Raw genomic sequence first — 13,980 nt, 5'->3', positions numbered from 1 at the left:
GGGAGTGGGGCTGGGGGCTCCCCCGCCCGCCCGGTGCCTCCCAGACACACCCCAGCCCTCCCACCCCTCCGCAGCCTGCGGTGTCCCCTCTCCCCTCTCGCCTCTCTACAGTGGGAAAGTCGCTGGGTAATTGGGTCCAGATTGGAGATTTTAATTATTCATGAGGCTGGCAAGGGACTTGGGGGGGCGGGGGGGTGGCTGCTGGGGTGGGGGTGGGGTGGGGAGGTGACGAGTCAGGGAGAGCTGGTGAACAATTCTGGGCAGGGAGAGGCAGCGTGTGCGTGTGTGACGAGCAGGAGCTGCGGACCTTACAGTTGCTGCTAACTGCCCTGGGGTGTGTGTGTGTGTGTGTGTCCGTGTGCGTGTGTGTGTGTGTGTCCGTGTGCGTGTGTGTGTGTGTGAGAGCGAGAGCGAGAGGGAGAGAGAGGGAGGGAGGGAGGGAGGGAGTGGAGAGGGTGGGGGGGAGAGATAAGAGAGAGAAGAGGAAAAGGAGAGAGGAGAAGGAAGGAAGAAGAAGGAAGGAAGGGGACAATACGATCATGCTGTGCTGTATGAGAAGAACAAAACAGGTAGAGCTGAAGATTTTTGTATTTCTTTGCGTTAAGAAATCTCCCAGGCTGCTGGGTGTCCGTGGGGTGCGTGTCTGCCTGAGTGTGTGAGGGGCTGGGGCAGGGACTGGGGCAGGGGCTGGGGCGGGGGGGGAAGAAATTTCATCTGCCTTCAGCAGACGTCTCTCTCTTTTGCAATTCTTTACCATCTTGCGACTGAAGGGTCTTTTCACACCCTGCAACATGACTGTTTTGCCCCTTTCTGGGGCTGGTGATGTGGGGAAAGGGGGGTGGCCTGTGTCCACATGTGGGGAGCTAGCAGAATCTCCCCTCTATTATTCTTACTATTTTTTAATAGTGGGAAGATGTATTGCCTCGGATCTTCTGTCTGTGGTTCTGAGGGTGTAGATGGGGGGGTAGGGGTGCGGCTGGCAGGAAACATCATGAGATCTGGCTCTACCTTGGAGATAAAGGAAGCAATTCTTCATCTGATGCCAAAAAAAGAAAGGATGCCCAGTGAGCCTTGATCCCTGGTCAGAACGCTCTGTATTGCTCCTGGCTCCGATGAATGGGAGATGCTTTTATGTGCATGTGCTGTGAGGTGGCTCGGAGGACAGGTGCATTCTTTTTTTTTTTTTTGTTACAACAATCTGAGCAAGAATTAACCTGAAGCTTTTTTTTTTTTCCCAACCTACGCTATAGTGAAAAATGCAATTGATTAATAACAAAAGCATTAGCCAGGGGAGGGGGAGAGTCACCCTCTTTGCAATACCCTTATAGTACAACCAGTTAGACAACTGTGCACCAGCTGGTAAAGAGACAGAGGACCACGCCTCTGTTAGCTCCGAACTCGGGTGGGATAAGAGGAGCTCACAGTGTGAACCTGTTGGAAACCAGTTCACTCTCTTTACTGGTGCCACCTGGCTTTTCCTGTAAGGGAATGGGGATGATGAGAAGGTTTGGGTGGTGGCTAGTGACAAATTTTTTATGTACAAAATGATAATGAAATTGAAATAAAGCTACTTAGACCGTTCCCCTCTAACCCTTCCCCCTTTTATATTGTGTGAAAGCCCAAACCTGCTCCTGATTAAGAGAGCCTATTTTGGCTGAACCTCTTGGACTTCCTTGGGAGGATGCTGGATTTATGTAGTTGGAACTTTGAGGCAAGAACCGGCCCCAGATATCTTTGTAAGGCATTTTGGAAACTTCCCTGAATTACGGATTTGTAGGTAGCGACAAGGAGCTTTGGTCCTTGTTCCGAGTGCAACAGTCAACTCAGTCTTAGGTACGGCACCATACTGGTTACTTTCTTTATGCGCACGTTTATGTATCTCTTACAACATAGCACTGCAGTATTCTGGAGCAACAGCCTGACACACCGATGTGAGTAACTCCAGTTACTGTAGAACAGCACAGTACTGAGACAAAATGCAGGTTAAGGTGTGTTTCTGAATGGAGATGTGTGTGTTGTCAAATGAAGGAGCAATTTTGTAGAATAATGGGGAGGGGCAGGTGAATGGGATAGAAGGAGACCCTGCGTCATCCTGTGTTTTTCCCCATGCAGGTTTTTCAAATGCTTTGCAATTAATGATATAATTCACTAAAATCTGGAGGGAGGTGATGATGGCTGGGGGGGGAACACGTTGCAGCCAGCCAGCAGAGCACGTTCAGATGGCAAATACGGGATGAAAAGAGCAGAGGAGGAGAAGGCAGGCAGACAGGGAGGCAGAGTGACAGAGCGGTGGGTGGAGGTGCAGAGCAAATTTTAAAATAAAGTAGGTAGCTCTGGGATCCTTTGGAGTCAGAAGAGAGCTATTTGGGGAGGGGGATAATTTTGCCCATACCACCACAGGTTGGGCATTAAAGCTCCTGAATAATATTCCGATATACCTGTTCTTTACATCTCTCTGGATTTACTCCTGTCATTTTGTATTCTGAAATATTTAGAAATGCATGGCACGCAGGTATCTTGGTCGCACATCGTCCTCTCTTCCTGCTCTGTACATTAATCCACCGCATGGTACACACCCCTGTGCGCGTGCATGTGCAGCACGCATCTCCAGTCTCCGGCCGCTGTACTACACATATATGCACAAGCACACATGCCCCGGTTCCCACATGCTTTCTGATCCTTATGCAGCTGTACAACCTGCATGTGCCTGCCCGTGCATATTCGGCGGATGTTCCTGGGCTCAGAGCCCAACTCCTGCTCCTATACCTGAATACACACCACGACTGCTGAACTGGGAATAGAGCAGTTCGCTCAGCAAAGCTGGTGATACACCAGAGGAAGCTTTTATCTGGAGAAGAAAAAGACCTGAGGTTTTCAGCTTGTGCTCTTATGCTGTCCCCACCCAGACCTTTCATGGAGAGAAAAAGATGGAATGGGCTCTTCAGCACAGGCAGGAGTTTCCTTCCCAAAATAAAGACAGCTCTCCTCAAATTATTTTTCAGGGGAAGCCCCTGGTGTCCCACCTTTCTGGCAGCTAAAGAGCAAAATGTTGAAATTACAGGCTTGAGTGTGGAAGAAATCTCTTCACATTTGTGTCTAGGTGTGCCTGTATGTGTCTGTCCTCCCACCCCTCAAAGACAAATATGTTCACACACTCGTACCTTGCAGACTATTCTTTCTCGTGGGTGCAATGCCAATGTGAAGAGTGAAGTATCTGGCTGACTGTGCCCACCCATGAGACATGTAGATAGCTTGGTGTTGTCACTTCTGCCTACAGTCGATTGCAGCTCTGAATCTGTGCCCACAAAATACTCCGCTAAAAGGTGGCGTAACCAAAAGGCTGGGTCAAGCAATTTCTGCAAAATTAAACTTAACCTTTACTGCCAGCAAGGGATGCAGTCGGTAGTAGGCAGAGCCGGGTAGTTAGGTGGGTGGCTAGAAATGCAAGTGTTGCATGCACCGCATAGTAGAACAGATGAACGTTCTGGGGGTATGTGCTCAGTATTGGATTGCATGAGTGATTAAACAATAACCCGCAAGCAGGTTTCCCACTTGTGGGTGAGATGAGTCTCATCCATCACCAGCCATATCCGACGGCTGCCCTCCCGATCTGTCCTCTCCTCCCCACCCCAGTGCCGGCGAGCCAGCGGCTGCAAAGGTTCCAACCTGCCACACCCATCGAATCGAAGGAGGGAGGGGGGAAGCGGCAGTCTGCATTTCTTTCCCCTTCCACACGAGCAGCATGAATAAACAGGGCTGTACCTCTAAAGATGCAGTTTAATGCAATTGGAGAAGGAGAAAGCATTAGGGAACTGTTCTAGCAATTACAGCCAGCCGGTGAGCTGTCTTGTCGTTCCAGGAACTGCAGAGGTGTGCGGGAAGGAGGAAATGGAGAAAAAGAGAGAGAGAGGAAGATGCAGGCAGAGTTAAGGTTTTCTTGCCTCAGGATATTAAAATGTCTCGGACCTCATCTAGGATAACTTAATTATGCCGCACAATCCAGAGGCTTCAAAACTTGCAAGGCATGGTCTTACCTTTAAGCACCAATGTGGAGAGAGGAAAAGGGGTATTTTAAAGGAAAGGTGCCCACCCACGCCCCTCCTCCCTCCACTTGCCAGCCTGGTGTGGATCACCCCAGACCACTGGCTTCAGGGCAGAGGCATTTCATCTGCAACCTGGGGAGAGTCTAGCCACTGCCTCTGCCTTTCTGCGCGGTTTCTGTGCTGCTTCCCGTAAACAATTGCTGCGTGGAAGTTTAATTACTCCAGGTCCTTACTCTTTCTCTTCCTGGGACGATACCCCTGGGGTTTCTCCCGAGGAGGGTGTCTCCAGAGGAGCACCCCTCCCATCACCCTGTCCTCCTCTGCTGCCTTTGCTGACTATTAGAGACATTGATTTCTCCTAGATAGCGTAATGGAACTCTTCTTAATGGCACAGACAAGCCCCCTCCTCGGGAACTAATTGCAGGCAGAGTTTCCAGGGGGAGAAGGACAGGGGTAATGCTTAGCGGGAAAGAAACCAGCCTGTTGATCCACATTGCCTATTGCCAGTTGCTCCCGAATGAGAGTCCCAGCAAAAAACGGGCGGGCGGTACCCGCCAGTACGTGGAGGCGTCCCTGCTGAGAGGGCTGCGCTGAATCGTGTACCTGCCTGTGCCAGGCTGGGTACACGTGTGCAGCCTGAGGAACCGACGTACGTTGTCTGAGGGCTTGTCCTGGCCCAATGCTGAGGGTGTCTGAATGATCTCAGAGCTGCTGCTGCCTCAGGGTAAGAAAATGGACTGTAGCTCCAGACTCTGCCCATGCCATGCTGAGAGGGTGGGCATCACTCGGGGGTGAGGGGTGAGAGGGATCGCTCCTCCAGTCGTGTGGCTTTGACTGACTAGAAGGAGAAAGTGCAAAGAGGTGTCCTCTCAAGTCTGCTCTCATTTCAGGCCAGTTGTCATGGATTCTGTGGTGCCATCCCAGGATCTAGTAGCCATCCTGCACAGACACTGTATTTCCCTCTCCCCATTTCCCAGAGAGCAGCAATTCCCTCACTGCTGGCAGCTGCTAATTTGCAAGGCCTTCTCGTGCTGGTGGGAAGGCAACTGGGCCCTTTGACCATTGCAAGATGAAAGCAGGCTGATAGTCTTGCATGGTGTAAATCAAGGATGTGTATACCCGCTTGGGTTCGCTGGCCTGATGCTGTGAGGCATCTGCTCCCCTCGATGACTCTCCTCTGCTCCACATGCTCCACATGCAGAGGACATGGGGCATAAGTGGGCTCTGCCTAGTCTGTATGGAGCAGGCATGTATATGCTGAGGGAGTATATTAACAGGCAAGACGGCAGGCGTAGCCTGAAGATGCCTCTGCTTTTGGCTGAGATAGTATGAAGCAAAAGCACCAGGTGCATATAACCTGAGACATCTGCATGCGCCCAGCAGGGTGGTGGTCCATTTCTGACTGCTGTTTGCTCAGTCCGTGCGCTGCTGGCCCATGCGTCCTTCCCTCTGTACAGCTCTCTCATCCCCTCCTCCTGCACATAAATGACTTGTATCTCTGCTGTTGCTTCGGGCTTCCTCCCTACACAGGGAGGGCTTTATTTGAATTTGAGAGTGAACGATAGCTCTGATGACAGTTCCAGGCTAAAGACACCTGAGGATGGGAAACCTTTTGATGGCAGCTCTCTGTGTTGATGTCCTTTGGAAGTCACTGTGTGATTCCCCTTTTTGCTGTGACTCTGACAAGTCTCAGGGGTATATTTGGCAGCAAGTCTGTACCTGGCTGCATCTGAGTTTTGAAGGTCCAGTGTCCAGCTGTAAGGCAATAATCATAGCCTGGTAGCTCTGCACGGGGGAATGCTGGGCTGGTAAGCGGAGGTCGGTCATCCGGAAAGGCCTAATGGAAGGTGCACATGTCTTGCTGGTGGAAATACCAGAATACCTTGCTGTGGGTATACCAGGCAGGTATCTGGATGAAACACCTTTCATTATCTGAAGTCCAAGTCTGGAATTCATCCACATTCATTTAATCTATAATTTCAAGATCCTCCTGAGCACACCGGGAGGTGGCATGTAACCTCAGAGCTCTGATGGCCTCATGTGGAGAAGGTGTTTATATTTCCTTAGGGCTCTCTCTATCACCTGCTGAGTGTGCGTGTAAAACTCCATGGCTTTTCATGGTTGCAAGCACCACAGGCCAGTAGTTAGTATATAGGAATGGGTTTTGGGAGAGCTGTTTTCTCTTCCTAGCAGTGCTATTAACCTGCTTTCTGACTTGATCTAAGCACAGTTTCTCTGCCTGCCATGGCCGTCTCTGCAAGATGCTTCTTTAATTTGGAAACTAAATAATTAGTGTGTGGAAAAAAAAAAATACACAGATGCCCTCAGGTGAGAGGTGCTTTAGACAGGCAAAGCATTACTTTATCCATCCTCAGTCACTCCTGCATTGCTGGGATGTTTATTTGCCACTTCAGTTCCTTTAACACAAACCATTGATTTTCTTCCCAGACCTAGGCTTTATTGCTATGAGCCAGAGCCTGAGAGTAGGGCTACAACTTAGTTTTCTCCCTCCTGTTCACCAGTGTGCTAGCCCCCCACCCCCATTATAATGATCCAGCCTGTAGCAACCTACAATATGTACATGGAGCGGAGGAATAGCGTAGTGAAAATAGTGATTTGTTTTTAATATAACAAAAGGAATTTGTGCTTTTGGAGTTACACTGATCCTGCTGTCTCCGCCTGTTACTCATTTTGTCGCCTTTCCCCATCTGTTCTGCTTCTCGCCTTCCTCCTGCTCCCTTGACCATGCAGTCCTCCTGCTGCTGCTCCCCTCCTCCAGCTGGGTACCAGCCCTCCATTAGGCTGTGCTTCTTGGGGGCTCCTGCTGGCAGCATCGGCCACTGCCACCAGGGTCTTATTCCCTTCACCCTTCCTGGCACTGGTATCAGAAGGGAAGCTGGTGGGAGGGAAGACTACATGGGTTCTTCCTTTGTGCTTCCAGTTGCCTCCACTTGGGCAGCTGTTGCAGCTACTGCAAATGAACACCTATAGACAGAGACAGCAAAGTGGAGCATCTTCACCTATCACATTACTGTTAGCATAGGTTAAAGGTTGCCCACCCCCAGCAGGCGGGTGCCATAGGAGCAATGCATGCAGTGCAAACTAGTGTCACTATTCCTGCTTTCTTGAGGGTTCATACTTCTGGGCTTGTCCCTTGGCTACTAGTGCCACTGCTGGGTGGCAGGCTGTGCTCCAGCTGTCTTACTGGCCCGGGAGAGGATGTCCTGAGCCTGCCTTCCTCCCACCAGGTTGGTTGGCTTTGATGCCTCGAAAGGGAAGCCAGGATGTACTTACATTCTTTTAAATTATAACCAATAAATGTCAGTCCCATTCATTACTCATCTTACTTCTGAAGTTTCTTGAATTAATTCCAGTCGTAATCACAGTATATCTCTATTTATAGAAAGCCAGGACATCTCACAATATTTAAACATTCTCTCTGTAGGAGACACCTTTCTGTAAGGGCTGGTAATTAGCAAAACTAATAGGCTCTAAAAGAATCGTACTCACTTGATTTGAATGCCCCTAAAATTTAGGGGTGCAGGGGAGTGTGTTTGGATCTGAACCTAGCTTTGAAACTAGTTTTATTCCACTCTTCTCATAATTGCCTAGGAGCAAAACTGTGGTCTCAGGAATGTTAGTTTTTTTTATGAATTGGGATGATTTCTAATAATTGGTGATGTCTAGGATAATTTACAGTTTCGATTACTCTTATAATTGTTAAGACCATAACCAACTGGCATCCAGTTCAACAGACTATTGAATGGAGTCTAATCAATTTATTTTATTAATAGTATCCAATGACCTTATAAATCTGCAATGTTAAGTACTCAGAGGTGGGCAGGTTGGGGCAGCATGGTGCCATGTTTTGATCTTTTGCACAAGATGCCAGTCATTTATATTAGTTCAAATTGAAAACAGCAGGATGTCAACCCCAATGGTTTTGAACTGACCATTGTTTTCCTTGTATCATTCCTTCTTCTCTCTGCCTACAGCTTTATGAGTAAGGTATTCAGTTGTGGATTTATAAATAACTTAACAAAAATCATCGAGGTTTGGAAGGGTAGACATAAACAAGTGTCACTTGCCGATTTGCTGACAGTAAAATTTGCAGCCATTTAGTTTAGTTTAAGAGTGAAATCCACTGCTGGAAATCACGTGCTGATAAAGTGTGAGGAGGGCATCACCTGCTTGACTGTGCCTGAGAAGCGTGGTGCAGCTGGGGAGGTGGTACTGGAACCGCGGGAAACTGGGATGATGGGGAACTGAGGCAAAGGAGTTTTGAAGCTGTACCAAAAGTCTATCCTCAGCAGGGACAGTAGATTGGAGGTGCGTGGACTGAAATGTGTTCCTCGGAGCTGGGGGCACCTTTCTTAGGGTCAAGATTGTAATTCTTACCTTGTGATGTTGGAATAGTCAGGCTGGCAGCTTGCAAAGACCTGGACTGCAGAGGCTGAGTTGGAACCTGTCAGAATGGGGCTTTGCCTGATCAAAGATGAATAACAGTGGTTTTAACCCTTCCTACTGTTTGCATTTCCAGTGGGAAACCCAGAGGAATCTCAAGCCCTACACAGAGTTTTAAGGACAGACACCCGCAACAGAAAATTGATGTTTAATGTTGACTGTTAAAATTGCAGTCAAAAGCGTGATAAAGATGCATGATAAGGGACCAAGGATTTAGTCCCACCTAAAGCACAGGATCTGTCAAATTGCCTTTCCCTTGTATCCTAAATTCCAGTCAGAATACAAGCTAGAAAAAATTAAATCCTAAGGAAACGACGAATGGAACAAGGAAAAAAGATTCCCCCCCCCAAATAACTGAATAACTGAAGCTAACTGAAACCTCCATGAAGTAAATGGAAATTGGATTACTTCCAGAGGACAGTTAGCAAAGTTAACGTGAATCAATACCTGAAGCTCCTTCTTATATGGTAAAACTAGATACGCAGCAAAAAGAACCCTCAATTATGATGCCAGTGTGCAAGACTCTGTGGAAGACAGAAGAATTGACAAATTAGTGAAAAATGAGCCCTAATGGCTTATAGGAACTTCTAGCAAATCTTCCTTTAAAGTTCAGGTAATTCTTCCTTATGTTCTTTCTTTTCTTCCTTAGAGTCATATGATTCCACAGTTCAGGAAGAGATACCATAAGACAGTGCCTTATCTTGTAGAATTTAATTACTTTTTAATTAGGGTGTGGCTGACAAGAGGAGTCTGAAATGTATCACAGTATTTTACTACTGTTCCGAACTGAGAAATATGAGATTGTTGTAAGCTGAACTACGTTCTTAGAGGTGTCTCTCATAGGCTGTAGAACTTCAGAGCTTCCTTCCTTTCTAACTGTGGACGTGCCTAAAGTCCTAAGATAATTACACTTACACCTGCAAAGTCCCCTAAGTATTTAAAGGCTGCCTACTGGCATGCCTAGATGATCCTTAGTTTTATAAGCAATAATCAGCTCAATACCTGCTTAATGGCTAAGCTGCTGTGGGATCTACAAACCAAGTATTCTTCCAGTTGCTTTCCCTGCACAGCCAAAACGGGTAAGCTTGTCAGAGCACACAGGTCAAGTGTCTGCACAGAATGCATCCAAGAGGAAGAGAAGGTACTACCTTCCTTTTATCCAGAAGCACTTTGGTTAATTTACCCAGATATGTGGTGAATATACCATCTCTGCCTGTAGAGATCTGAGTAGATCTGTACCCCCCACCTCCCAGGAGAACGCGCTATTAGGCTACAGAATATAGTGGGACCAGTGTTTCCTGGAGAAGCTGATCTATTTTGCACAGATAAATAAAATATTAATTGGGCCAGAGCAAGAGAGTGAAAAGAATATCATCCTGACTCTCTACCTTGGTGTTTATGATACTAGTGGAGGGGAGGGAAGAGCTTTGGGTAAAGCTTTACATCATACATTGGCAATAAGGCCAAAGCATTTTATGCCCATTTTGCATGTCTCCAGTAAGATGGTCAGCTGCAAGTTGATGGCTAAAATAATTAGTAGGAGCCACAAAGGAAGGAGATCAGGATCTAGGAAAAGGTCTGAACAGGTCAGGATGTACTGATGTAAGATGGCTGTTTCAAATCATCCTAGCTTATTTACAGAGCTGATGGAAGCATGAGCTTTGAATGCTTTGAAGACTTATGAGGGCTGGAAGAGGTGTCAGAAGGCTGAAAAGGAACGAGTAGAAGATAAGAAATTTTAGACTACTGAGTTTAACTTCATTCCTGGAAAAAAAATGGTGGAAATAATCAAATAAAGGAGATTATTAGGAGCCAGCACAGATCTGTCAAGAATAGATCACGTCAAACTAATTTAGCTTTCTTCTATAACAAGCCTTGTGGATACAGGGGAAGTAGTTGTCATACCTTGTCATTTGTAAAGATTTTGACATTATCTCACAGGCTTTTATCATAAGTGAAGCGAAGAAACATGGTCCAAAGGAAAACATTACAGCAGGCATGCAGATCTCGTGTAGATAATCCTACTGAATGAGCAATTCTCACTGATTTCCTGTCGAAACAGAAGACTCTATTGAGCGGGTTGCCACAAGCTTGACCTGTGGCCTGTTAATGCTTCGTGTTTTCATTAAATACATTGTACTCTATATTTTAATTTCAACCTGAATGACTGTCTAGAGGAAATATTTTCTAAAATCTGCAGATGGCATGAATCAGGTATAGGCTGGTGGAAATTACTGGAATTCAAGACAAGCTTGTCAAACCAAGGACCTGGTTTGAACAGCATTGGAGCGGATATAAAGTGCTCTCCATGGGAATGATTAATAAATTGCAACCAGCTGTCCATGGGAGCCAACAGGCCAGCTAGCTATCTTTCAGGAGGGGAGACAGAGTCTCTAGAGGACCACAAGTTCAGTGTTAGTCTAGAACATCATTCTGTTGTCAGAAAGGAAAACATCATCTTACCAGGTTATGCAAATGGGAGTATAGGCTGTAAGACACATCTAATAAGCCTTCAGCTCTGATGAGCATATGTAAGTCTCAGCTGAAATGTCAAGCCTTAGTCTTATACTGCACTCTAAGAAAGTGTGGTCCAGTGAGAAAGAGTGCAGACTGGGATAGTGAGAATTGCTGGAGGTCAAGGGAAGTGTAATTTGTGAGGAAAAACTGAAGTGCAAGAAAATAGAAATAAACTGTTCTTCCTGTCCGGGATGGATAAAACAAGGAGTAATGGTCTTTAATAGGCCATCAGAGTGGTTCAGACTAGACATTAGGAAGAGTCCAAAAGGATTGTGGTATACTGGAATAGGTTGTCTGAGAAAACGATGGCAGGTCCAATCACTGAAGGGCTGTAGGAGGTACTTCTGGATCAGAGGATGGACTAAATGGTCTCTTGTGCTCTCTCAACACTATTTTGGATGATTAGTATCAAATATTCACTGAAGCAGGAACTGGACCCAATTTGTCCTCTTGCAGAAGAGTGCTTAACCAGCAGTCTATAAAGCTGTGTTTACTTCTGTGCTCTCTCTGTCTCTGGCCTCAAGCTTATTTAATTCTTCCATGAAAAAAGCCTAAGAGCTTAAGCAGGAAAAGCTAGGAGCAGCAGTCTTCTGTAGAAGGAAGGTAAGACTTGAGATCTTTTCAGGTACAGTAGAGCTGAATGAACATCTCCCATAATTCAGGGAAGCTAGTCTCTACGCTGAGATACGAGATAAATACCTATCTACTGCATGCTGTCAGAGAGGAGGTGCTTCCCTGATAACTAGAGCAAGATGCCTAAACCCAGATAGTTCAGATGTCACTCTGTGTTCAACATTTGCTATAGGCAGGTTCAAAAGGCGTTTGCTTGTATTTTGATACTGAAGTGCCTAGTTCTCCCCATATTTTCTAATGGACATAAGACTATGGTTTTTGCAAGGCACCTCACCTTCTTCCCAAACTTAGCTCCAACATCTGTCTTCTGGACATGGACATCTGCTGGAACTCCACACCAAGATTCCCTTTTTCATATCCTCAGGAGAGAATTATTACAAGGGATTTTTCAGTTGATGGCATTCTCTACCTGCCTGACATGAATTGTCTCAAAGCATTTATATGGCAGTCACTCAGAAATTCCCAACTGGAGTCCTGTACCCCTACTAGCACTCACCTTCAATGCTTAATCTCCTCTGCTCCCATTATGAGTAGAAGAGCTACTGCTGCATGAGAATATGGAAGAACTAAAGCTGACCTGTGGTATCTTCCGTTATCACGTGCTGAGTCCATACAACCTTCAGGAAGATATCCTTTCTTTGGTTATTCCAAGGCCTTTACACAACACAAGAAGGGGAACAAGACACCGTGCCTATAGTCTGGATTACCCAATTTTGGGGGGATGAGATAAACTGTAATAGTCAAAGACAGCCTTTTCAACTACAGTAAATTTTGCTGAGCTTTCCCTGTTTGGGTAAGAGTTTTCTTCATAGGGGTCTTCTTCAAATAGACACTGTGTTTTTTTAAATTTGATATTTGGCTGTATCTGTTGAGATTTGAGGAATAAAGCTTTGAAAGTGTAAGGAGTTTTGCAACCATTTCATAAGCAACAGTTGCACCTTTATAATATAAGGAAAGAGAATGCCATTATGATTTCAAATTATAACATTTATTATTTTCTTCCTTTTTAGTTTACATGTTTAAAGTAGGAGATTAAACACTTTTGGTAAGCATACATTGAGTTTTCAAAGTCAAACACTTAGAATATAGAGAATTAATTAAAAGGGTCACCTATCCATCTTTAATTTGGCTTCTGTCACGTAATAGGCATAATGATGTGGTCCTTAATGATAGGATCACATACTGGTGGTTTGGTTTTCTTTCAATAGGATCCCTGTCTCATTCAGTGGACAGAATGGAATATACTTAGGGACTGAATGAGTTTTGCCATAAATGAAGGTGTTTTCTATAGGTCTCCTGTTTCATTTACTACCAGTGATGAAGGATATGTATTGAATTGGGCAGGGGGGCTGTTCAAAAACAGAAGAATGGTCTTATGTTTTGGCAATTGAATACTGCCCTGAAGAATTAGGCTTTTTATTGCCTTTTGCCATGAGTTCCTATGTGATATGAAAAAGCCATATAATGAGGTTTTCCATGGGTGGCCACTAATTGGTGTGCTCTCATATTCTGGGTTCTCAGTCTGAGACATCTGGGGTCTGACCTGCAGAAATGCAAAGCTGGTATTGTTTGGAGTTCTGCTCTCAACATGCACAGAGCTGGGGAAATGCTAATCCAAAGCATCACAAATTAGGAACCCAAGATTAGTGGGTGCTCTGGCCATTTTGACCTTAGCCTCTTTGTGTCTGATTTCACTGTCTGTAAAATAGAGATAACAACCCCACCTACCTCTCTGGGAGAACATCCGTTAAGGCTCCTGAAGCACTGAGATATTATGGCAAAATAGCACCACAGAAAAAGACTGTGAGGAAATTAATATTCTGCATTCAGTGATGGGTTTGAATGATGTGTGGCAAATAAGGCACTTTGCCATGCCTGAAATTAGGGTAACGGGAAACTACTGAATCACTACCCACTCAGTGAGCTCTGTCTATCCTTTGTAGTAGCTGGGGTGGGGGAGACTTGCAAGGAAAAAAAAAAGATAACGACTATTGTAAGGCATATGCACAAGGGAGTCAAAGCGACGTTTCAGAGGTAGTCTCCATTGTACATTTTCTGCTTCAGCCTTTACCATGTGCCCAGAAAGATGCTTCTAAGACAGACTTTTTATGTAATATATGTCACGCTACTTTGTACTTGTGCCTGTGAATGATGGATTGCAAAATAATTGGGCAAAAATGGGCTGAAATTAGTACTACACTTTTCACTGGTGTCAGAAGATGTCAGCTTAGAACCTTAAAAATCAAGCCTGGAACACTCTTATTATTACTCCTGTTGCATGTGAGGAAACTGAGGCACAGAAGAAGGTGGAATTATCTGCTGA

General features: G+C 45.7%; 1 protein-coding gene across 1 annotated transcript in view; it reads left to right on the top strand.

Annotated features, from left to right (window-relative positions):
* Window positions 1-539: 539 nt before the first annotated feature.
* The window catches only part of GAP43 (growth associated protein 43), a gene marked incomplete at its 5' end in the record, with an annotated part of 58,426 nt that continues 44,985 nt past the window's right edge, over window positions 540-13,980 (top strand). The window contains one exon of the mRNA XM_082014073.1: window positions 540-569. Within this exon, the coding sequence (XP_081870199.1) occupies window positions 540-569 (30 nt within the window). The remainder of the gene's footprint in view (window positions 570-13,980) is intronic.

This window comes from Phaethon aethereus (genome assembly GCF_964289735.1).
Source record: "Phaethon aethereus genome assembly, chromosome: 1".
NCBI classification, from domain to species: Eukaryota; Metazoa; Chordata; class Aves; order Phaethontiformes; family Phaethontidae; genus Phaethon; species Phaethon aethereus.
This window is presented reverse-complemented; position numbering and strand designations above follow the sequence as displayed.